The 27,405-nt window shown below is 38.3% G+C and overlaps 1 protein-coding gene across 1 annotated transcript in view; it reads left to right on the top strand.

Annotated features, from left to right (window-relative positions):
- Nucleotides 1-26,017, top strand: part of LOC150104315 (ciliogenesis and planar polarity effector 2-like) — a 204,512-nt gene extending 178,495 nt beyond the window's left edge. The window contains exon 6 of the mRNA XM_090396292.1: nt 25,727-26,017. Coding sequence (XP_090252418.1) covers nt 25,727-25,940 — 214 coding nt within the window. The 3' untranslated portion in view covers nt 25,941-26,017. The remainder of the gene's footprint in view (nt 1-25,726) is intronic.
- Nucleotides 26,018-27,405: the final 1,388 nt, after the last annotated feature.

Below are 27,405 nucleotides of genomic sequence, written 5' to 3'. Positions count from 1 at the left end.
TGAGCCAATCTTGGCTGTTTTTTCTTCAGTTCTTCTTTTAAATGATCCAGCAACGATGTATTATAGACTCCTATTATTGTCTAACACTTTTCCAAATGGTATATCATGATAATTCCTTGGGAATCCCAAAAAAACAGTGGCCATCACCTTCCCAGCTGACAAAACAATCTTTGCTTTTTTTCCCCTTGTCATCACTCCTTCGTGCTGTTCAACCAAGTGAAAGAACTCCCCAGTATCAACCCTGTAACCACCTCTCAACTGTTTAAAAGTCTCAATCATATCACCTCTCCTTCTTTTATCCACCAAACTCTACAGTTCACATTCCCTCAGCCGATCCTCATAATCAACAATTTACAGTCCTGAAACCATCTTTGTTATCCACCTTTGTACCCTTTCCACAATTAATTTATTCCCATCAAATCCTGGGGACCAAATCTGAGAACAATAGTCTAAGTGTGGTCTGATCAAGGTCTTATACAACGGAATGATAACTCTTTTATCTCTGCAGGTCAGCATTGGTTGATTGGTAGAGTCTCTGCTATTAAAGTTAAGCTAGTTTGAGTGTGGTTAGTAGTTGGAAGGAGTTCAATCGTACGATGCTGTTGGCACACTCTCCCTCGATGAGTCTTTGGACTCCCTGGATGTGACACATAATAATAATAATTATTGCAGCAATCCTCTGTGTTACCTTCACCACATTTTCAACATGTCCCCTGAATTTCAGGTTTCTATCAGTCATCAATTCGAGATCTCTTATCTCTCCTACTTCCTCCAGTATAGCTCCTCCAATAGAGTGTGCAGCATCCTATCGATGTGTCCCAAACCTCAAGACCTTTTGCTGCATTAAACCAACACCCCCCAGTCATTTGACCATTTGTCTAGCTTATTCAAATCCTCTTGCAGGGCTGCCACATCTGCACTATTACTAATAACCCTTCCCAGCTTCACATCATCTGCAAACAACTGAATATCTCCCTGCAATCCACTGACAATGTCATTGATATAAAGCTTAAACAATATAGGTCCTAGTACTGAGCCCTGTGGGACCCCACCTGTAACCCTCTGCCTACTTGAAACTGCCCCACCATACACAACTCTCTGATACCTATCGGACAGAATCCTGAATCCAGTTGACTAACCTGACATCCGAACCCATGTGCTGCAACTTAAATATCAGTTTATCATGTGGCACCCTGTCAAATGTCTTTGCTAAGTCCAAGAAAATGGAAGTGTATGCTTTTCCCTCATCTACTGCTCTTGTAACTCTATTATAAAAGGCTAGCTTATTACTAAAACAAGAGTGCCCCTTAACAAATCCATGTTGACTCTCACAGATAACATTACCTTCATCTGCCTAATGTTGTATACGGTCTCTCACTGATTTCTCCAAGATCTTAACAACTACTGATGACACACAAACTGGTCTGTAATTAGACACTTCCAGTCTGATACCGCCCTTATGCAATGGCACTATCTTACCTTCCTTCCATTCCCTGGGCACCTTTCCTGTAGCCAGACTTTCATTTGAAAGCCAGGTCAAAGGAGCTGTCAGGTCTCTAGCACATTCTCACAAAACTCGTGCTGAAATACTATCCAGTCCCACAGCTTCACTGACATTCAGAGTACTCAGTATTTGGAACACACTCTCCTCATGCAACTCTCAACCTCGAACTTGCCCTATCCCTCTAGTATTTATATTGACTCCTCCAGGATGAAATACTCCAATAAAGTGTTCATTGAACAATTCCACTATGTCCTCTGCATCAGTCACTCTATTCCCAATTTTATCCCACAATGTCATTCTTCCACAGTCATTTCTCCTCCTACTGGACACATAGCTAAAAAATTCCCTAGGATTTTCTTTGGATGTTATGGCCAATCTCTTCTCATATTCTAGTTTCGTCTTCTTACCATATTAGTCGCTCTCCTGGCCTGTGTCTTATATTCTACATGCATCTGCTCTTCACCTGTCTCCTTGTATCGCTTCCATAACTTCTTCTTCTTCACATGTAGTACCTGTTTAGTATTGTTTCTCATCCACTTTACTCCAAATTGTGTCCTCTTCTTCACTTGTGGAAGAGTTTACTATTGCTGCTAACAAATATTACTTCACAGTTTCCCAAGCACCAATGAAATCCTGGCATTCCAATTCCTCCTTCCATGAAGCTTCCCCAAGTTGATGTCTAAGACTATTATAATCACCCGCCTTATAATTCCCATACATTCCTGTCTTTTTGATACTCATTCAAGTCTATTTATCTTCCAAGTCAAAACCTCATGGTCACTCTCTCCAACTGGTGGGAGAGATGTCATCTCAGTTGTTATCACCTCTTGCTATGACCAAATCCAAAACTCTTGAACCTCTTTTAGCTATCTTCCCTCTATTACATGTCAATTAAGATATTTGTCCCTCAAGAATTCTAGAAATTCCATTCCCTTATTGCTACATGCATCTTTCTCTCCCCAATTTATACTGCTGTAGTTAAAATCTCCCATAATCATTCTTCTTGCACTGGCCACGCTCAACTGTCTAAACTTCTTCTAGTCCCCACCCTCTGAGCTCCTTGGTTTGTAGAAATACCCCACTAAATATCCCATCTTGCCTATCTCTCCCTCACACCATATGCTTTCAAAATCATTAGTGTCACTGCCTTCCAAATCCTCCACCCTTAGAAGACATAAGTTGTCACTTATCATAAGCAGTACTCCACCACCGTGCTTTCCCTTTCTATCCTGCTGAATAATGCTGTAACCTGCTACTGCTATTCCTGTTATTATATCCTCTTCTGTCAACCATGTCTCTGTTATCCCAATAATCTTTGGCCAGGTCGATGTTATCAGTGCCACCAGTTCATCTCCTTTATTCCTGGCATTAGTGTAAAATTGCCACTGTTTCTATATCCAACTTTATCCTCTCTAGATTCCACTGAGCTCAGCATTACTTGATGTCGTCCCTGTTCTCCCAAGTATCCCATTCCCACAAGAGGCCATCCCTGCTGCCATCCACCCTGGTTATTCTAGTTTCCCTGCATTGACACACCGACTCGTTCAGACAGCAATCTCTCCAGATGCATACAATTCCTATCTGTCCTTGAACGTCCTCCAAGCATCCACATATTCCAATCATCTCTTCTGATACATTCTAGCTGTTATGTTATTCAATATTTCTGCTCAGCTGATCACAATCATACCTAGGCAACAAGCACATTATCTTTCCTCTCTGCGTCTTTTTTCGTACAACCTCAAGCAAGAATATCTCTCGCGGCCCAATTTACATTACCTTTCAAGTCATTTGTTCCTACCATCACAATCAACTCATCCACCTTTTCACACTTCTTAATTGCCATAGCCACACTTTCTATTGTTCCTCCAGGCAAACACTCCTCATGCTTCATATGTTGCACACCACGGATCATTGAGTCCCCATACGTTACACCTCTTACCACCCTGCTCCTCAATTGCTCATATGCATCCCTCACTCTCTCTCCTCTAACACTTTCTCTCTGTGTTCCCTTACTTACCTGCCTCCCTGACATCCCTCTATCCCTGGTTCTAGTGCTCCCTTGCATTCTTCTCATTCCCTCTCTCCTACTGTTTCCATTCTCTCCTCTTCTATCATTCCCTCTCTTCCACTGTTCCTATTCTCTCCTCTTCTATCATTCCCATATCTCTCTCTCTCATTCATTTTGGAAGAAATATACAGCTGTGTATCACATTGATGGCACTGTACTCCAAGACATATTGCTAATGTAACCCATAAGATTACTTGGCTATTGAAGAACACATTAACAAGTAGAGATAAACAAGTTATTTCTCGTAATAAGGCCTTGATACATCTACATTTGGATTATTGTGCTGAAGTCTTGTTTCCTGGATTTCATGGTGATGAGGAAGCAGTGTAAAATATTCAAATGCGAGCTTGATTACTCATTTCTGAATGGTGAGTGATCTGTGGAATCTTCCCTATGAGGATAGATTGAAGTTATGTAGTTTGCCTAAGTTTATTGATAGAAGAAAAAGAGGGCATATGATAGAAACATTTAAGTTGTTTAAAGGGTTTTATAGGAATGATGCAGTGGAAATGTTTTAGCACTTGGCTAGAGGGGGACCAGAACAAGGGGTTATCCCTGGAAGTTGAATAAAGGTGTGGTACAGGTGTGAGGACTTGATTTTTTTGCTTGGAGAGGTGTGAATGAGCAGAATGGGTTGCCAGAGTTAGTTGTGTGTGCCGTGTCTGTTAACAGGTTCAAGGAGAGATATGATATATTGTATGGATAGTTTGGATCTCCCACACCGAGTCTTCGGACTCTATGGAGGTGCCTGAACAACAATAATAATCATGTCAGGAATTTGATAATGATGTAATAGGTCATTGTGAACTACTCTGTCAACAGAATTTTAACTGTAATTTTTATTATGAACTAATTTGAAGACTAGTACTGATGAATGAAAGCAATTAATTGTCATTATTATTATTATTATTATGGGCTACTCCATGGAGTCTTTTGACTCATTGCCTTAAACATCGTGCCAAGCACTATTCATTCAGTATCTGTCATACTTTGCTTTGAACTCATTCATAGTCATGGCACCCACAATAGACTGGCAATGCATTCCACTCATCACATTCCAAGCAAAAAAATCTAGTCCTGACACCCCTGCCAACTAAACTCTTACTTTGTCTCCAAGGGTGACTCCTAGTTCTCCCACCACCAAACCGTTTCTGAAAAATTTCCTGTGTATTAATCTTGAAAATTAAGTACGAGACAGGTAGGAATGGTAATCAGAGACAGGCATGATATAGCAGCTAGAATAGAGAATGTTTGTGCTGGTAGAATGGTCTCCAAGACACAGGGATTGTTATGTTTTTATGCAAATGTAAGGAGTATTCAAAACAATAGAGCTGAGTCTGTTGCATTGATTAAGTCAGTATGCCAAGAGTAAATTCGATTAAGTGAGAAAGTTGTGTGAGGAGCAATGGCGGCTCGTCCATATGAACTGCAGGGCTGCATTGAATGCAGTTCCAGCATTGAGTATACTAGCCAGTACTATTTGCTAGTATATTTAACTCTAAAGCTGCATTCAGTGCAACCCTGCAGCCCCTGTGGACTAGCCACCACTGCTGAGTAGGATGTGATGTTGGGAATAGAATTGGAAGGATATATAATTTTATGGAAGGAAAGAAATGTGAAAAGAGGAAGTGGAGTACTGTTAATGATTGCAGAATACTGATTGTGAAATGTTTAAGCAAATTGGTTGGGCATGTAAAAAGAAGGTGATCCTGATGGGAGACTTTGATTATAGGAATATAGATTGTAAAGAGAAGATAGTATATTAGAACACAGAGAGTAATTGTTGAATTTTTGACAAATAAATATCTTAAGCAGCATATGTCTGAAGCAACTAGAGGTTTTAATGTTTTGGATGTGGTGATAACTTTACAAGATGTAGTTGTTAATGAGGTGGTGACATTGCTGCTGCTGGTTGGTGAGAGTGATCATGGCATATTTGTATGGGGTTGGTGAAACAAGAAAAGGTTACTGCCAAAAATGGATATACAGGTAACCCTTGTATAACACGGATGTTAGGTTCCATAGAAATGCCGCGTTATATAAATCGCGTCATACGAAACATAGATCACATAGAAAAAGTAGGGTTAGGTTCCAAAATCGTTTTTTTTTTTTTTTTTAAATTATATAAACAACAATGACATATCCAACAAAACAATATTTTTATTTAATTCAGGTAATTCATGTAGGTTAAGAAAACATAAACTATGACAAATACATAGTATAACATTATAAAAATTACAAATTGTACATACATTTCATTACACATAATGCATAAATGTTTTAGACACAATAAAATAAAGTGCATATTTTAATCATCATCACTGTCTTCAGAAATAACATTTCGTAGATGTTCTTTAAGTGGCCGGAGGTCGTCACCACTTGAAATCTCTTGGACATCGTTTGTATAATTCTCATTGCATACTTTGGCTGATTTAGTCATCAAGAAGTCAGTAATAAGACCGCTTTCCACTATGTTGCAATTTTTTATTAAGTTCATAATACGGTGCTAAACAAATATCCAATTGTCTTGTGAATTTTCCCGGGCGGTCCATTGAGGGATCATTGTCCGTAAAATAACTTCCTAACACTCTTGCAAAGTCCAGTCCTTCTGCTAATTTCTTTAAACTGAATTCTTCATCACAATCAGATTCTTCGGCAGAACTTTACCTGCCATTTGGTTTGCCGCCATCTATTAATTGCACCAGTTTCGCCTAATTTAAATCTGTTTCTCCATCAATTAATTCACTAATTTCGTTTTCAACCATATCGCAAAAGCCCTCTCCACCAAAAATGTCTGCGACGTTTATTATACAACATAGCTAGGCATGCACTGGAGGTATGAAATTTTGTTCCATTACGGCTTCAGGCCATATTTTTTTCCAGCAAGCATTCGACGTAGAGGGTTGTAATTCCTTAATGGACAGAGAAATAATTTTTACACAATTCAATGCTGAAAACTCTTTCCACGCTTGAGGCAGTGTCATGTTTGGATTAGATTCCATTTTTCCAAAATTAATTGAAATGTTCGCTGAATATAATATGACTTAAATGTTGATATTATTCCTTTGTCGAGTGGTTGAATAAGTGAAATAGTATTAGGTGGCAAAAAAAGTTATTTTAATATTCAGATAGCTTAAATTTGTTGGGTGGCCTGTTGCGTTATCTAAATTTAGTAGAATTTTGAAGTCCATATTCTTTTTCTTTGTGTAACTTTCTACATTGGGTACAAAACACTTGAAAAACCAATTTTCAAGCATGCCAGCTGTAACCCATGCTTTTTTGTTGGCCTGCCAATAAACAGGTAGGATGGACTTGTCAAGTCCTTTCATTGCACGAGGATTGCAGATCGGTTAATAAACATTGGTTTTGTCATGTAATTACCTGATGCATTACTACAAAACAGTAGAGTAATTCTATCTTTGGAAACTTTGAATCTAGGAGCTGATCTTTCATTTTTCGAAATATAGGTGCGTTTTGGCATTTTTTTTCCCAATATAACCCAGATTCATCTGCATTGAACACCTGGGCTGCACTTTAACCACCTTCTTTAATGATTTTTAAAAGTTCTGCTGGGTATTTCCGGGCAGCTTCAACATCTGCTGATGCTGATTCTACCTGGATTTTAACATTATACAAAGAAAACCGCTTTTTAAAGTTTTCAAACCAACCCTTACTGGCAGAAAATCCATGCAGAGATATCTTCTGAAGAATCTTGATCAAGTTCTTTTAAATGTTTATAAACTTTTAGAGCTTTTTGCTTAATAAGGTGTCCATCCAAAGGAATTTTCTTTTGAGTGCAATCCTCTATCCAAATCATTAGAAATTTCTCCATTTTTTTCTATTAGAATATCGCAAACACGAGTAACGTGCTTTGCACTTACCGTCGACCCAGCAATAACACTTTCTCAGATTTTATGTTCATTTTGTTTGATTGTTCAAATTGTTGATTCATTTAAATTCAGAGTCCTGTTTTTTCTCCAATTTTCAACCGATCCAAGATTTTAATTTTTTTCTTCAAGAGAAATGAATTTCCTCTTCAATGTTGGTTTTTTCCCTTTCGTTGCAGTTTTAGTGGCCATTACAATAAAAATAAACTTTTACATTAAAAAAAAAGCATTACATATGTATGTAACTCACCAGAAAATAAACCGCTCTGCTTGAGAATAAAACACTAATGATTTTAAATATGCTTTCCTGGCAGAAAATGAAGACAATTTTCAACAATAAACACTTTATACAGTAAACCCTAGATGGCGAATCTATGGCACTCATGCCAGAGGCGGCACGTCAATGATTTACAGGTGATATCCTTTTATATGCTTATAAATTATTCAAGTTTTTTTTAATTGTTACAATACGTACAAGTTGAATTTTGTTTTACACAAGACAGCAGCTATGAAGACATGCATATGACTGGTGCGGTATTAACAAAAGATTGCACACCCAAAGACAAAAGCAACCAACAAGTGTTGAGTTTAAATGCTAATTCTCTTCAATCAAATTCCATAACAACATTCACTATTAGTTTTAACACATTCACAACAGGGTGTCATTTATCATTCCGATGGAACTTCTATTTGCTGACTGGCTCAACTCTCACAAACGTTTCAACCCTTGGTTGAATTTTATGGCTGATTCTCCCTGTTTGTTTGCGTTTGAGGTGGCAGGCAAACTCACACATTCATTATATGGCATGTTTCAATTCTTGGTAGTCTTATTTTAAGTTAGCCTTTGTGATCTGTCATAATGACATTGAGAATTTCAAATGCAATAAAAAAACACTTATTTTATAATTGAAAAATTGGACAATAGTTTTTAGTTAGATACTGTGTTTCGGTGCAACATATGGTTTTGCTTAAGTCCATACAGCGTAGTTTCTGTGAGAGGGGACATGTGATTTATTAGTTAGTGCCGTTTTTATTCCATCTGTCTCTAATTGCACTATTTGTTGAGAATGCAGACTGCAAAAGCCCTCTGTACAGTACCTTATTCAGTGATACAATAAAACTAAATTCGATACTTATAACTACTTGCGCGATATGGGCAGACACAAATTTAACGATGATAAAATTGGATTTTTAAGTCCTGCGGTGAAAAATATGAAAAAAAATTGTTTTTAAAAAAATAAAGGGTTACTAGCAATTGTAAACCGCGTTATGTCGAAACTGTGTTGAACAAGGGATACCACAATTTGTAGACCGCGTTGTATAAGTACCATGTTATATGAGGGTTACCTGTATTTGGAAGTATAAGCAGGTGATTATAAGAAGCTCTGTGGTCAGTTAGCTTCAATATGTTGGGTAGATGAGCTGAGCAGAAAAGATGTTGACAGTGCTTGAAACTTCACAAGACAGTATCTGACACAAGCATTGCACAACTGCATACCAGGGGTTAAGCAAATAACTAGAGTAGGAGTGAAATGGATGTACAGTGAAATCAAGCAAGCTGTGGTGGAAGAGGAGATGCAAGACAGTTGGTGGTAATGAGAGCATTAAGAGTATGAAGTGCAGACTAGGAAGATAATGAGCATGGTGAAGTAAGAAAAGGTGCAGTATGAGAGGAGATTGGCTGGCCAGACCAAGGTTAACTCAAGGGAATTATTCTGCTATATAGCAAGCAAGAAAAAGAATAATTATGACATGTTGACACTAGTGGATAGTCATGGCCACCGAATAATAGTTGCAAAGGATATACTGCAAGACTACATTGAATGAGCACTTTAATCAGTGCATATCATACTGTTGGAAATGATGTGGGGCAATATATATAAAAAGGAGGAAAGTATTAGGAGAATTAGAAGTGAAAGCATCAGGTGTTGCTTGGATTAGATGTTAATAAGACTGTGGGAGTGGATGACATATCACCATGTATTCTTAAGGAATGTGCACAACAGTTGGCTATGTGCTTGACCTGGTTATTTAATGAAAGTCTTGCAGTGGGTATAGTTCCAAAGGAGTGGAAAGAAGGCAAAATGGTATCAATCCACGAACATTTCTAGGACAGAAGTTTCTAATTATAGACTAGTCTGTATAACTGCAGTGGTGGTCAAGGTGTTGAAGAGATTGGTTAGGAATAGAATAGAGAATTGGGTTGATGGACATAGCATTCTTTACTATGGTCAGCATGAGTTTATAAAGGTTAGGTCCTGTTTTAGCATTTTATGATTGGGTAATGGGTGTGTGTGTTAGATAAGGGAGAATCATGTACATTGATATTCTTGGACTTTGCAAAAATGTTTGATAGATTACCACATGATAAGTATATTGGTTAAGTGGATCAGAGATTGACTCTGAGCGATACCAGCAAGTTATGTATGATGGATCAGTGTCTCAAAAAAGGAGGGTAACCAGTGGTATGCCCCAGGGTTCTGTTCTTGGGTCCTGCTGTTTGTCAGGTAGCAGTGCTTATGTTAATTCCCTTCAGGAAGATTTTAATAGACTTTTGACTTGGACAAAGGAGTGAGTTGTACTTCTAATATTAATACATGCAATTTTGACAGAAATATAAGGCTGTGTATAATATTAAATGCCACACTGCAGGAAGTGGATGAGGTTCGAGATTTGTGGCAATGTTCAACAGTAGACTGAAGTTTAGAAGGCACATTGCAAGTGTTGCAAAAGCTGCACATCATTGTGCTGCTATGATGTGCAACATTATAATATGATATTCTAACATGCAGGGATAAGGAAGTGGTTGTGCCACTGTATAAAGCACTGGCCAGACCACACTTGGACTATTGTGCTTATATTTGATCATCTAGTTTTCAGTGTGATGTGGAAACACTGGTGAGGGTTCAGAGACAAGTGGCTAAGACAGTATCAGGACTTTGGCGCACTGGTTATGGGGAGAGGTTGAAGAAATGTGGATTGCAGAGTTTGGTGGGTAGGAGGTGATATGATAGAGACATTTAAGTTACTGAGAGGATTTTATCAGATTAATCCAGACAGGATTATAAAAAAAGTAGAAGGCTAGAGGGGGAAAAACCAGAGGCCATCCCTGGAAGTTAGGTAAAAGTGTGATGCAGAGGGGTGTGAGGAGTAGATTTTTTATATGGAGAATTGTCAGTGAATGGAACATATTACCATAATGTGTTGTTAATGCAGGGAGTTTTAAGGATTTTGAGATTTGATATGATTAATATGCTGTCTGGTGAATGAACCTGCTGCGATGAGTCTGCCCACTCCATAGAGGATGCATTAAAAATAATAATAACCTTCAGTTATTCTACTATTTTGCCTGATTCAGTTACCTCCCTACCATCAGCATTCATTAAAATCATTCTGCCATAAACTTTCTTCCTTTTACTTGCAACAAACTAAAAGAATTCTTTGGTATTACCTTTGGCCTGTACTGCTAATTTCCTTTCATACTCTGTTTTTGCTTTCTCATTACTACATTGGTTACCCTTCTGGCATGTGCTTTGTATTGCTCATCTGCCTGCCGATCACCTTTTTCCTTAAATTTCCTCCTTTACATCCACATTTTTTTTTTTTATTTTTTTTTTAAGCTGTAGATTAATGATGGTATTTACTCATTTAACCTCCAGTTATTCTCATGACTCTAGGTATGCAGCTTCTCTCAAACACTGTTTTACTACTTCCCATGCACTATCAACATCCTGCCCTTGCAGTTTCACATGCCATTCCACTAATCCAAGCAATCTCCTAATGTTGTCATACTTAGCAGCCCTGTATTTCTACATATAACCCCTTTTAGCTGAAAATTCCACACACCTCCCAAGTCAAGACCATATGATCACTCAAATCATTTGGTTGAAATGTGGTCTTATTGGTTGTAGACACTAAATCTAGCCTTCAAACCCCTAGTACATTCTATCATATGTTCCCTCAGGGAATTATTACTTAGTAACTGCATAAATTCCATTTCCTTTCTGCCGTGTATCTTCTCCTCCTTCCAATCTATGTTCCCATAGTCGAAGATCCTAGAATATTACCCACACCCCACTCATTAAGCTCAGTAGCCAATGCACACAATCTCCATTATTCTTTACATCTCCTGATCTATAAAAGCAACCAACTGTATATAGTATGCCCACAGTTGAGAGAACCTTAACTGGCTCAGTACCAAGAAGAGTCAATTTGTGTTGAAGGGGAGAAAGGAATAAGTCAATACATGTATTCGTTACCAACATACAAAATCATAAGCTTTATGCATAAAATTTTCCAACTGTTATACAGCGAAATAGTTACCACTGTACGAACTGCAGTGTTCATAAAAGAAAAGCTAATTTTCCAACATGTAATAATAAACAACTCATCCCACAAGATGAATTGATTACATTATTATTAGTATAGGTTGTTATTAGTATATCTCCTTCTGCCATGTGCAGAATTGTCAAGAGGTCTCACATCTGTGGTCGAACAGTATTTGTTCTACTGACCACTATCTCACACCAGATGGCCTCAGAAATGTTATTTTTACTGGCTTGCAATTGAACTCCTGCTCTCTTTGGTTGCAGTTCTTTGGCTATCATCAATAATACTCCACTCCCCCCATTATTTTCTCTCTGTCCTCCTTGAAAACACTGTACTCCACATTTTATCAACTAACTATATCATCTTATGTCAGCCATGTCTCACTGATGCCAATAATCTTTGGCTAAGATGAACTAACTAATTCCAAAAACTCCTCCCACTTGTTCCATTCCAAATGCTCCTGTCGTTACTGTATATAGAGTGACACACTCTATATACTCTTAGGCCCACTTTTGTCCTTACGGTTTATACTACCCCATTCTAATTTGTTACCAGTGATACTAACTTAGGCCTTTTTTTGCACCTTCTTACAATTAACTACTCCATTGGTATCTGTGTATCTGCTCAACAGCTTCCTCACTAAAAGCTCTAGTTTCTCTGATTTTGCACATCCAGTTTCACTTCATTCAACAACAATTTTTCCAGACTCTGAACACCAAATCCATTCAGATGCAAACTATCCCTCTTGTATAAGTCCTTCCGACTATCAAACTCTCTCCACATTCACAAATTCCACATTATTCCTCTGCATAACATATGCATTGATTCATTTGCTATTATGCCAATCAGCTTCTCAGCTCATCTCTGTCACTCTTTTTTTTTTGCTGCTGTTGTCAGTAAATCTTTTATGTCCTCTCTCATACCATACTTTTTCTCCTTTCAAATCATTCATTCCAACCCAAATAATCAACTGTTTCACCTTACTTTTGTATTCTTATAACCTCGGTAACATCATTAATTTTTGCACCTGGGAAGCATAATAATTAATTTATTATTAATGAGTGAGATTAATGAGTGAGAGGTATGTGGGTGCTAGAAGAGGAGAGAATGGAAACAGTAGAAGAGAGGGAATGAGAGAGAGGTATGGGAATGCTAGCAGACGAGAGGATGGAAACAGTAGGAGAGATGGAATGAGAGACAGATATGAAAGTGCTAGAAGAGGAGAGACGGAATAAGAGAAGGATATGGAAGTGCTAGAAGTGGAGAAAATAGAAACAGTAGGAGAGAGGGAATGAGAGAGATGTACGTGAGTGCTAGAAGAGGAGAGAATAGAAACAGTAGGAGAGAGAGGTATGGGAATACTAGAAGAGAGAATAGCAGTAGAGGAGAGGGAATGAGAGACCTATGGGAATGAAAGAAGAGGAGAGAATGAAAACAATAGGAGAGACAGAATGGTAAGAGGTATAATGTATGGCGACTCAATGATCCGTGGTGTTCAAGATAGGATGCGTGAGGAGTGTTTGCCAGGAGGAACAATAGAAAGGGTGGCTATGGCAATTAAGAGAGGTGAAAGGGTGGATGAGATGATTGTGATGGTAGGAACAAATGATTTGAGTGGTAATGTAAGTCGGGCAGCGAGAAATATGAGATTTTTGCTTGAGGCTGTACGGAAGAAGACAGAGAGAGGAAAAATAGTGTGCGTGCTGCCTAGGTATGATAATGATAAACTGAGCAGAAGAGCAATGATATTGAATGGCATAATAGCAAGAATGTGTGACAAGAGAGGACTGGTATATGTGGATGCTTGGAGTGCGTTTGAGGAAAGAGAGGAATTGTATGCGAGAGACCGCTTACATTTGAATGAGGAAGGACGTAGGCATCTGGAGAGATTGCTGTTCTGAACGAGTCAGTGTGAGTGTCCCAGGGAGGATGATAGCAGGGGTGGCCTCTTGTGGGAATGGATACTTGGGAGAAGGGAGACGATGTCAGGTAGCACTGAGCCCAGTGGAGTCTAGAAGGGATAATGCTGTGTATAGAAACAATGACATTTATATGTTTTATACTAATGCCAGGAGTATCCGGAATAAGGGAGAGGAATTGGTGGCGCAGATAGCATCATCCTGGCCAAAAATTATTGGGATCACTGAGACGTGGTTGACAGAAGGGGATATAATAACAGGAATAGAAGTCGCTCGGTATAGCATTTTTCATCAAGATAGGAGGGGAAAACGTGGTGGTGGGGTACTGCTTATGATAAGTGATGACCTATGTCCTCTAACAGTGGAGGTTTTGGAAGGAAGTGAGACAAATGCTTTTGAGAGCATATGGTGTGAGGTAGAGGTGGGCAAGACAGGATATTTAGTGGGGTGTTGCTACAGACCCAGGAGCACAGAGGATGGGGACCAGGAGATGTTTAGACAGCTAAGTTTGGCAAGTGCAAGAAGAATGATTATTATGGGGGATTTTAACCACAGTAGTATAAATTGGAGAGAGGAAGATGCATGTAGCAATAGGAGAATGGAATTTATAGAATTCTTGAGGGACAAATGTCTTAGGCAACATGTAACAGAGGGAACAAGAGGTTCAAGAGTTTTGGATTTGGTTATAGCATCAGAAGAGTTGATAATAACTGAGATGACATCTCTCCCACCAGTCGGAGAGAGTGACCATATGGTTTTGACTTGGAAAATGAATAGCCATGCAGGAGTATCAAAAAGATGGGAACTTATGTGGAATTATAATGCAAGTGATTATAATAGTCTAGGACGTCAACTTCGGGAAGTTTCATGGAGGGAGGAATTGGAAGGCCAGGATATCATTAGTGCGTGGGAAATTGTGAAAGAATATTTGTTAGCAGCAATGGTAAGTTGTATACCATGAGTGAAAAAGAGGACACAATTTGGAGTAAAGTGGATGACAAACAATATTAAACAGGAATTGCATGCAAAAAAGAGGTTATGGAAGAGAAATAAGGAGACAGGTGAACAGAGGATGCATGAAGAATATAAGACAGGCCAGAAGAGTGACTAGTGTGGTACGGAAAGCAAAACTGGAATATGAGAGGAGGTTGGCCCTAAGATCCAAAGAAAATCCTAGGGAATTTTTTAGCTATGTGGCCAGTAGGAGGAGAAATGACTGTGGAAGAATGATATTGTGGGATAAAAATGGGAATAGAGTGACTGATGCAGAGGACATAGTGGAATTGTTCAATGAACACTTTATTGGAGTATTTCATCCTAGAGGAGTCAGTTTTAATGCTAGAGAGATAGGGCTGTCTCGAGGTTTAGAGGTACAGGAGGAGAGTGTGTTTCAGATATTGAGTACTATGGATGTCAGTAAAGCTTTGGGACTGGATGATATTTCGCCACGAGTTTTGAGAGAATGTGCCAGGGAGCTGACAGTGCCATTAACCTGGCTTTTCAATGAAAGTCTGGCTTCGGCAAAGGTGCCCAGGGAATGGAAGGAAGGTAAGATGGTGCCATTGCATAAGGGTGGTAACAGACTAGAAGTGTCTAATTATAGGCCAGTCTGTGTGTCATCAATAGTTGTTAAGAGCTTGGAGAAAGTAGTGAGGGACCGTATGCAACATTGGGCAGATGAGGATAATGTTATCTGTGAGAGTCAACATGGATTTGTGAAAGGGCGCTCTTGTTTTAGCAATATGCTAGCCTTTTATAATAAAGTTACAAGAACATTAGATGAGGGAAAGGTATATACTGCAATTTTCTTAGACTTAGCAAAGGCATTTGTCAGGGCGCCACATGATAAGCTGATATTTAAATTGCAGCACATGGGTCTGGATGTCAGATTGGTCAACTGGATTCAGGATTGGCTGTCTGATAGGTATCAGAGAGTTGTGTATGGTGGGGAAGTTTCAAGGAGGCAGAGGGTTACAAGTGGGGTCCCACAGGGCTCAGTACTAGGACCTATGTTGTTTAACCTTTATATCAATGACATTGCCAGTGGATTGCAAGTGGATATTCAGTTGTTTGCAGATGATGCGAAGCTGGGAAGGATTATTAGTAATAGTGCAGATGTGGTAGCCCTGCAAGAGGATTTGAATAAGCTAGATAGATGGGCAAATGAATGGGGGTATCAGTTTAATGCAGCAAAATGTAAGGTCTTGAGGTTTGGGAAACATCGATGGGATGCAGCATACTCTATGGGAGGAGTTATGCTGGAGGAAGTAGAGGAGACAAGAGATCTGCAGTTGATGGTTGATAGAAATCTGAAGTTTAGGGGACATATTGCAAGGGTGGCGAAGATAACACAGAGGATTGCTGCAATTATGAAAAGGACACTGACCTGCAGAGATAAGAGGGTTATCATTCCGTTGTATAAGTCTCTGATCGGACCACACTTGGACTATTGTTCTCGGATTTGGTCTCCAGAATTTGAAGGGGATAAATTAACTGTGGAAAGGATACAGAGACAGATGACAAGGATGGTTTCAGGACTGTACAAGGATAGTTACGAGGATCGGCTGAGGGAATGTGGACTGCAGAGTTTGGTGGATGGAGGAGGGAGAAGTGATGTGATTGAGACTTGGACTGTTGAGAGGTGGTTGCAGGGTTGACACTGGGGAGTTCTTTCGCTTGGTTGAGCAGTGGGAAGGAGTGATGACAAGAGGCCATCCCTGTAGGTTACGAAGGGAAACTGTGAGCAAGAGTGGTTTCTTTGCGTGGAGGGTGGTTGAACCGTGGAATGCGTTGCCTGATGGAGTGGTGAGAGCAAGAACGGTCAATGAGTTTAAGGAGTGGTATGATAGACTTTGTGTTTCTTAGGGGGGATCTCTCCTTGATGAGTCTTGACAGACTTTATGTTCTTAGGAAGGACCTCCCACGATGAGTCTTTCGACTCCATGGAGGCCTGAATAATAATAATAATTATTATTATTCAGGTCTCCCTGGGGTCAAGAGACTCATATCGGGAGGTCCTACTTAGGAAATAAAGTCTATCATACTTCTCCTTGAACTCATTGACCGTTCTTGCTTTCACCACTCTATCAGGCAATGTATTCCACGGTTCCACTACCCTCCACACAAAGAAACCACTCCTCACCTCTTGCTCACAGTTTCCTTTCGTACTTTCCAGGGATGGCCCCTATTATAAATTATATGTTATATAAAATAATAATAAAATACAAAAAAAAAATAGTGCTGTCACTATTATGCCTGCACTTGCACATTGTACACTGTTGTAACATTCCATTCTAGTTGACAACAGGTCTTTTTATTATTATTATTTATTATTTCGTGACACCTCCAAGGAGTCCGAGGACTTCTCAAAGAAGGACACCTACTCTACAACTCTCCATCTCCACCACTTCAATTCTTACAATTCTATTTTATCTCTTTTAATTTTAGTAATTAAACTGTTATTTACTAAAATTATTATACAGTTTAAATTTAGTTAGAGAAATATTAAACTGGGAATTTTATATGAAATTTAATTCATGCATAATGTTACTTCATGCACATAGAAGTAGTAACAGTTAAGTTTTGAAATGTTACGATAGCTTAAATTAATATTACTTACCTGAAATCTATAGTGAATTGATGTCTGCAGTTTGTTTCCCTAAAAAATATAAATAAATGACCTAACTTTCAAAAGAAATTAGCCTTTACACCGGCAGGAATCATAGCATAAAAAAAAAAAAAATTAACAGTGCCGGCCTGGCTGGCCAAGTGGTTAGCGTGTCTGTTCTCCAGCCAAAAGGCTGTGGGTTCGAATCCCGCTGTTGTCATGGATGTTTGTGATTGTGAAAATACTAGTGGTGGTAGTCGGCAGTAGATGGCGTTGGTGTAGATGATGAAGGTAGTTGCGGTTGGTGGAGAGTATCCTCCCTCGATGAGTCATTGAACTCCCTGGAGGTGTTATGTAATAATAATGAAGAATCTGTTCTATATGGCTATTACTACTGACTTTTAGCCGTAATCATGCACAGTTAAAAGCAGGATAGAGAGTAATACTGTCACCTGTAAAATCTTTCCCTGGAGATTATCAAGAACTAAAAAATTAAAATATGCAGAATATATAAAATATGGGTAACTGTGAAAACAGAAAAACGACTTTCTATATGTGACAAGTTTTATTGAAGAATGAAGTTTTCCCTAATACAGTCAACGAAAACATCACAATAACGAAATGATGTGTTATAACAGAGTACAGAAAACACCTGGTCTAAAAGTCCCATAGAATCAATGATCTTTTGAGGTTACTCTTGTAGACATTAAAAGTACAGTATACATGTCTGCAAGGAGATGTGCTTTGCCTTATGGGAGATACTAAGACAAGGAGTGATGAGAGCTTGGTCCACCTTTGCTATGAGTTGCCAAGGGATATTACACCTTACCTCAGTCCTGAAGATATATTCAGGCGCAAACTTTGTTTGCTTACACTTGGATAAAGGATTAAACTAAATTTATTAAACGTACAGAACCTTTACTGCAGCAGACTGAATTTCCTTACAAATGAAGTCACAAAATACAGCTCTTGTGAATAATCCTGTGGGAAGTACTGCATAATATGTATTTGCATTTTGAATCAAAGCTCATAAATAAATAAAAGGAAAAAACTGCAGCCAAGATCAGTAAAGTAGCTGAATTGCTCATACCACCCATGCCAAACACTTCCTTCACTTAAGCCAGTGTTTCTCAACATGGGGCATACGCCCTACACTTTGAATATTTTGAGGGGAAATTAGAAAATGTACATGTACATATTTATATTATACTTTTTCAGAACTTGGCTGACTATTATGCCAGAGGGGGGGGGGGTATCAAAATCTTTGAGACATTTAGGTGGGGCATGATCCAACAAACATTGAGAAACACTGATTTAAGCTAATGCAGACATCTGTATATCACTTGTGTTCTTTTCCTTTTTCTAATTGGAGGTAACTGATTATGAAGTTCAATGACTGCTGAAGTTTTCAGGTTATTTTTGATTTTATTGATACAGACTGCACATATTTAGTTCATTATGGTTCATTTCAGGCAAATTCATTTTATTTTATTTTTTTGTTATGGTTCAATCAAAGGTCATACTGCACCAGGACACAGATTATAGCAGTACATATGGTAAATGGTTAGTAGGGCAATCACAAATATCCATACCCTTAACGGGATTTGAACCCATAGCCTCTTGACTGGAGAGCGGATACGCTAACCACTCAACCAACCAGGCCAGCTTCAGGAAAGCGATTTATTTTAGCTAATATGAGATGCTATCCAAACGTTTGAGAAATTTGACTACAAAAAAAAATTACTTACCCTAACTCCACTCGATGTAATTCCCTTGGGCATGTACACAGCAATCCCAGAAGTTTTTCCATGATTCCGTGCATTCCCGGAAGCCTTCAAGTGTGACTGTGTTGAGCATCTCCTGCAGTTCTTCCTGGATTTCCTCAGTCATGTCAAAACACCCTTTTAGCCATAATTCCATTTTGGGGAACAAGAAAATGTTGCATGGGGTGAGATCAGGCAGATCAGGAGGAATAGGGAATGACCATCATGTGTTTGGAAGCCAGGAACTATCAAACAATAATTGATGTGTGTGGGCAGTCACATTGTCATGGTGGAGAACCCAGTTGTTGTTCTTCTACTGGTCTGAATGTTTGTGCCGAATGCTCTCCATTAGCCACTTCTGAATCTCACAGTAAAACTTGCTGTTGACAGTTATAAATAGGGTGTGTGTGTGTGAGAGAGAGAAGGGAGGAGGAGGAGAATCCCTGGTGGATAATGCCTTGGATGTGGAAAAAAAAACATCATTGATTGACTTGGCTGCAAACTTCATGCACTTTTTTCAGTCATGGTGAATTTGGTAATGTCTACTGGAACAACTGCTGCTTTGTCACAGGGTGATAACCATAAATCCATGATTCATCACTGGTTGTGACTTTGGAGACAAAGCTGGAGTCAACTCTGGTTTGATCTTTGATGCTCTTTCCTCAACCATAAAGAATGCAATGTTCTTTATGGCACCATTCAACACATTTTGTCAAATATTTCGAACATGAGATGCATGGCTGCAAAATTTATGATGATATTCTGAGTGACAACCAGAAAGAACATCATACTGCTGTCTGCAGAAAGCTCAAAGATGACTCTGACTTGACCAATATGACTCTCCAAAATGACTCCAACTTGATCAATAAGCACAACATCAGACAACATCACGAAAATATGTGAGGTTATGCTTTCAGATCATAGGCAAAACTATCCATGATGTCTGTGAGATCAAAGGACTGTTGTACAGGCCCATTCAATAGATTTTGTTGAATGATTTCTTTCTGTTCATCACTCAGCACATAGTTTGCAGTAATGAGTCTTCTGTTCAAATCATTCAACAAAATCTATTGAATGGGCCTGTACAACAGTCCTTTGATCTCACAGACATCATGGATAGTTTTGCCTATGATCTGAAAGCATAACCTCACATATTTTTGTGATGTTTTCTGATGTTGTGCTTATTGATCAAGTTGGAGTCATTTTGGAGAATCATATTGGTCAAGTCAGAGTCATCTTTGAGCTTTCTGCAGACAGCAGTATGATGTTCTTTCTGGTTGTCGCTCAGAGTATCATCATAAATTTTGCAGCCATGCATCTCATGTTCGAAATATTTGACAAAATGTGTTGAATGGTGCCATATGATAATTCTCCAATCTCACAAACATTATGGATAGTTCACTTAATCTGAAAGGATAACTTTGCACACTTTTGCAGTGTTTGTACCACAAAAAGTTTTGCTTTGGCTCATAGCAATATCACCAAACATTCAGTAGGTTTCTCAACAGTTTTTTTGGGGTTGAAGCATTTGATGCAGATTTTTTGCTCCTTAAAATCTGCCATTTCAGTTCGAGAAGAAAATCAATGCACCACTAAAAAACAAAATGTTACAAAAATTCACATAACCTAAAAAAAGCATCCTCTCCACTTGCCAGCTGTTGGCATACTGATTCACAAAGAGCCCTCTGATCCTATATGAGCATAGCTGATATAAGAGCAGGGGGGTTCTTTGTGAATCTGGTTCACATGCTGTATTCAAATTCCCTAAACTTTTGGGTAGTACCTTGTGTGACATTTCAGAATTTGAATGTTAATTCTGGATTTTCATTTTTATGATATAATTTCATACTCTTCTTCTTCTCATTTTCCTTATGTCTCTCATTAGCATTTGTTTGCTTTCTTTTATGTTGTCATTTTGTGATTCCTGCCAATCCTTCCTATTCTGTTATCAGTTATCATCGTCTGTAATTTCCTTTATGTTCTGTTTCATACCATTTCCTTTGTTTCTTGGGAATGGAATTTGTGTAGGGAGGGGACCATTTCCCACACACACCAAATTCACTATAGCAGACCTTGCAATATAACAGACTGTTTCTACGCTCTCTAAGGATTCACTACCTATAGCAAGCATCATCTGTGGTCCCAGGCAGCCTGGCCAGAATCATTCAACTGTTTAACTTTCCTGGAAGCATCAGTGGTGTTGCAATAAGTATCCCCATGCTGAGGACAGTGCTCAAGGCTTGCTGGAGCTTGTATAGTATTTGGAGTATCCCTGGCAAATGTCAGCAATATTCCAGACACTATACCAACACTTATGTACTATACTGCACTTGGAAGTGTAGTCATTGCTTGCCAGATAGTAGGCAGTCAGGTGTGACTTCATGGTGAATGAGGGGCTATGGTATAGAATTCTCCTTCCTTTTAATAGTCTTTTATATTTATTAGAGCCCTTAATAGACCCTAACCAGTAAAGAAATCATATCAAGAAACAGAAAACATCACAATCACGTACAAATATACCATCTTGTGTTCAACATCTAATTGAGAAAATGTACCCATCTTTATCCAGATGGGTTAGCAGAGTCCTCAAGATTTGTAGGAAAAACTTCCAGGGAGTCCATAGACTCATCAAGGGAGGGTGTCTGCTCTACGGCTCTCTCCACCACTCAATTCACCAACTACAACTAACCGTGACCACACTAACAGCATCTACCGCCGATCACCACCACTAGTTTTTCCACAGACAGTCACAAACATCCATGCCCATGGCGGGATTCAAACCCACGACCTTTTGGCTGGAGAGCGGATACGCTAACCACTCGACCAGCTAGGCTGGCATGTGTGACAAGTTTGTCTAGAAAAGGAAGAGAGTTATTGTTTTCAATCTTGATGAGAAATTGGATATGTCTGTATTGTTGTCCAGGTAATTTATTATTATGATTATTACTTGACACTTCCAGGGAGTCCAAAGACTCATCGAGGGAGGGCATATACTCTACAACTCTCTATCTGCACCACCCACAATCCACCAACTACAATGAACCACAAGCCCACAGTGGGATTCAAACCCACAGCCTGGAGAGAGTGGATACGCTAACCACTCAGCCAACCAGGTTGACTTAGGAATGTATTTAATTCTTCATTGCATTAGTGAAAGCAGGATATTTCATTTGTTCTGTTAAGCTCTATAACCCACACCCTTTACACTGCTTCAGACATCAGAATGTGGCTATGGCCAGTGTGCCGGTTTTAGCCTTGCTGTCTGTGCCTGATGTGGCAGTAAAGAGCATAAACATAAAGTCTGCAAGTGCAAAACACTGAAATTGACTAATTACGTGAAAGAACATCTAGCCTGTTTCCTTTGACATGCTTGGGAACAGACTTAACGTTCTCTCATGCAATTAGTCAATTGCATAAGGGACAAAAAGGGATATTCAAAAGATCAAGACCAAGCAGTGCGCATCTAGAGGTAGTGAGAAAGTATAGCACAACAGCAAAAACATCTAGTGGGAAACCCTCTTATGCTTATAAAGCAACAGTAAAGAAAGTGTTTACCAATAAATCATGAGATTATGAAGTGAAACAGTTTGCTTCACTTCATAATCTCATGATTTATTGGTAATCTCCATAGAGTGAATAAGAGAAAAAAATGTATATGGCCTCTCCTGAAAATACACCAAGAAAGTGTCAAAGGGAACATTAAAAGTTCGCCTCACCTCACAGTTTCATGATTTACTGGTAATCACTATAGAATGAACAAGAGAAAAAAATGAATATGGTCTCTCTTGAAAATACACCAAAAATAGTTCCACTACATGTAAATGCATTAGTTCAAAAACTAATAGACTGTGCATATCAAATAATAAAAGGCATGCCTCCAGATACATTAATAGACAGGATGAATACCTTCCTCCCCCTTCCCTTAGGAAAACGAAACCACTGAGATACGTAGTGTCCTTGGAAAAGAATTTGATGATGCTTTGGATATAGACAGACATACAGAAATCGGCCTTGAGAACACATGAAATTTACAGACAAAAAGTAGTAATGGTGGTGGTGGGCAGTAGATGGTGTTGATGGTAGTGGCGGTTCGCTGTAGTTGGCGGATTAAGTGGTGCAGATGGAGAGTCGTAGAGTAGGTGCTCTCCTTTGATGAGTCTTTGAACTCCTTGAAAGTGTCACGTAATAATAATATCTTTAATGACAAAGAGAAAGAAATGAGATGGGCTTCTAGAATTACCTAAAAAAGTAAAAATCGAAGAATGATAAAAAGTAAATACCCATAAAACTGAAAACTAGAATACATCTACCAAATATAAACAACTAATAGATTGCTATGATGGACTTGTTGCTAAAACATGGATGATATCAAAGTGTAGAAACACAAGTTAGTGTGCTTATGTCTGCAACAGACATTTGAAACCTGATGAGGATCCTTTATGGTGGTTTACCTCTGGTATATGCAGGGACAGAAAGGGAATGGACTTTCCTATAGAAAAGTCATCATTCGTGTGGGCAACACATTTTATATCTTCTCCACTACTTCTTTTCCCACACTGCTTACATAATTTTAGCATTCATTCTTTTCACTCCTGCCTTATTTCTTTATGAAGCTTGTGTATACGGATGTACATTTCTTCTGTCAGATGTTTTCGTAACCAATTTCCATGCTTTATAAACATCTTTTGCCTCATAGTTTCACCATAGTTTGACATAAAAATCTGTTTTTTTATGTTTGTTGAATATAGAGCTTTGAATAAGATCACCCATCTTATTTTTACACATATTTCTTCTTCTTCTTGACTGCAATTATCTCTTACTGATCATCTCTCATGCTAGTACCTCATGATCATTCTCTCCAACCAGTAGTAGTGTTGATATATTGTTCATATCTACATTCTGTGAGATTATTGCCAAATCTAACACTAAAATATGTTGCTTCTAACCACATTCTAAGTTAGTTATCCCTCAGAAATTAGAAATTCATTCTCTCACTGTAAATACTCCCTTACACACATTCTTTGAGAATAATCCCTTCCACACTGAAAACGACAATGAACTTTCTTCCAAATTCCAAACCTGTATTTTGTGGCATTCTTTAATGTGCATTGTATTCATGATGTCATCACTATATGTTTACCCTAATATTTTAGAAAAAGTAACCAGTTATTTCACAATTTGTTCTTAAGTGACTGAAGCATTCTCTAATGATCAAGGACATTTTATTCAACTCATAATGATTTCCTTCTGTATTATTCACTGTATATACTAGTCTGCATGAAACAGGAAATCCTCTTTTGTTAGTTCATATTGCATTATATAGAATCTGACTTGTTTTTGTTTGGCTTAGTCATTTATGTGCATTTTCCTACTGCAGTAATGTACCATTTATCTGATCTTCAAACCATTCAAAACAATTATCCTTCAATTAACTGACTCTTGTAATTGTACCTTCACTTATCTGAAGGGCAGATTGCTTTCCCACTGTATAAGATAAACAGTAGTTTATCTGTAAATTGTTTCAGTTACGTTTTATACAAATGTATTGGTGGGGGGATTTGTGTATGCGTGCGTGTGTGTAAAATAAAATAAAGTTGAAGAAATTTGAATCTTTATGTGTTGAATCATATGCATGTCATTATTTATATATATATATATATATACAGGGTGTTCGGGATAAATTTGACATATTTATAATTAATTATATTTTTCCGTAAGTTACATGTATTAACACACACTTCTCTTCATTTAAAAGTTTGGACCCTTCTTCATTCATATACAAGATGTCAGAAAGGATGGATAGCTGGAACCCACCTGAATCATGGAAGAGAATAACTTGTATCATGATGATTCGTGCCCGCCATCAAAATAAGGATATTACGACTGCTGCCCAATGCTCCCTGAATACAGTAAAAACAATCAGGCATGAACTAGAGACTTGCAATGGTGACTACGAGGATGTAGCAAGAAGAAAGATCTCTAGCAGACGATCTGATTGCATGCGTACAGCAGAATTCCTCGCAAATCTGCAGGAACAGGTGTTGAAGAACCCTGGCATTGGAATTCGGGCTTTGTTCGTGGAGTTGCTAACTGTAGTCAAGCCCTGGATAACAAGGGTAGCCAATGGTAGGCCGTATGTATGGCAGCAGGATTCGGCCCCTTGCCACACCTCTGGGAAAAGTCAAAAATGGTTGTCTGAAATTTTCTACGACTTCACCAGTCCAAATGTTTGGCCTCCAAACTCCCCAGACCTTAACCCCATGGATTATTTTGTATGGGGCGCAGTTGAAAAAGACACCAATCGCACTTCCAGTAATACAAAAGCCCAGTTAATGGATAAAATTAAAACAGTTTTTGCGGCCCTTCCCAGGGAGACTGTAGCATCAGCTTGTTCGAGGTTCCGAAGCAGAATTGAAGCTGTGATCGATGCTAATGGTGGTTATTTTGAGTAAATCTTGTTGATAGTATTGTAATTAACTCTGCCTGTAATGTTTTTTTGTCAATTCATTAAATTTAATAGATACAAAGAAGATTTTCTTTTTCCTTACGAAACTGTCAAATTTATCCCGAACACCCTGTATGTATATATATATATATATATATATATATATGAAGATTTTGCTCTCATAAAATGCTTTAATTTTTATAGTTGGAACATCCAGGAACCTGTAGCTGTTTCTCAGCAAGATGTGAAAGAATTTGAAGTCAAATGGAGAGTACCTGTTATTACATTACCTCATATGATTCCAGAATTACATCCTTCAAAACAGAAATCACTTGAATATAGAAGATTATTCCTTACCTTATTGTGTGAAAACTTATGGTTTAGAGATGAACAACTTGTTTCTCTTGGTATTATGTGATAGCTTTGATTATTAATGTATGCACACCTGACAGTGTATATTAATAACTATTACCTCCACTGTTTTATATATCCAGACTAGCATTGTATTGCATTTATATATACTGTATATATATATGTGTGTGTGTGTGTTTTAATTAATGGTACTTTAGTAAATGTTATGTACACAGAAGTTGCATTGGATCTGGTCACATAATCTTACCCTGAGCATTAGGATATGCATTCCATATTACTGATTTACACTGTGCAAATACTTTTTTAGAATCTTTTAGACTCATAGAGTCCTCTACCTCTTGCTCTGCTCTGCATATGACTGGAAATGCTATCCTTTGAAACTTGAATTTTGGAAATCTATAGATAAATAGATTAGAATGTCACATAGTGAGGCCTTGATGCAGCATGTGTTGTATCTTTATTGTACAATTAAACCTGTGGAGAAATCATGACTAAACAAACACACGTAATAACCACAGTAATAAGTTTTAATAAGTAAATATTTCATTCTAAGTATCATAGGACATCATCAGTACAGTTAATCCAAACAATATTAGGAATAACATACAGTTAGGGTGCATGATTACAATGGAATCCCAATATACATGTTTTAGATTAGGAATAGCAAGAACATCATTACTGCTTAGATTTGGTCTGTGAAGTAGGGCTTCAGCACTTTTGTTATATAAACGTCCATGTTTGTATAAAGATCTATGTAGAAGTTTGGAAAAAGTACCATGTCTTTTTCCAATGGATCCTATGGTTTGGATTTTCGACTCCATGTTGTGCGAGACCAGATTTTGTGGTTTGATAAGACGGATATGGTGTTGATGTTCCGAAATGAGTTTACGAACAGATCTACCTGTCTGTCCATAGTAAGACAATTTACAGGAGCATGGAACCTCGTACATGCCAGGTAGCATCAGAGGTGAGAGTTTGTCTTTAGGAGAAGGTAACAAGTTATAGATCTGGTTGATTGGTTTATAGGTATTAGCAAGTTTTTATTTTTTCATAATTTTTGAAAGATGCTCGGAGATGCCTTTGACATAAGGTATGGGAATTCTACGGGCCTGTTCTTGTCTAGGTTGATGTGGGGAGAAGTGACTGATGATTTTTTGAGTTGTTTTAAAATTGCATCCATTTAGTATGGCTGTATTTTTGATTATTTCTAATTCTTGGTTTAGAGATTCTTCAAAAGAGCAGAATCTGTGTGCTCTGGTTACTAATGATTTAATGATGCCAGATTTTTGAGATGGATGATGAGCAGAAGAATTGTGAATGTAGTAACCTGAAAATAACAGCTTGCGATAGACAGAAGTGGAGATATAACCATATTCTTTTCTTTGTATGTGTAAATCCAGAAAGGAGATATCCTGTGGAGATTTTTTTTCTAGTGTGAATATGATGCGAGAATGAAGAAGGTTTATTTTATTTAGAAACGGGTGTAGTTCTTGTTTGGAATGACCCCAGAC

Source organism: Typopeltis vanoorti, chromosome 8 (genome assembly GCF_054136105.1).
Source record: "Typopeltis vanoorti isolate ZY-2024b chromosome 8, IOZ_Tvanoo_1.0, whole genome shotgun sequence".
Taxonomy (NCBI): Eukaryota; Metazoa; Arthropoda; class Arachnida; order Uropygi; family Thelyphonidae; genus Typopeltis; species Typopeltis vanoorti.
The sequence above is the reverse complement of the archived record's forward strand: the minus strand, read 5'-3'. Positions and strand labels throughout refer to the sequence as shown.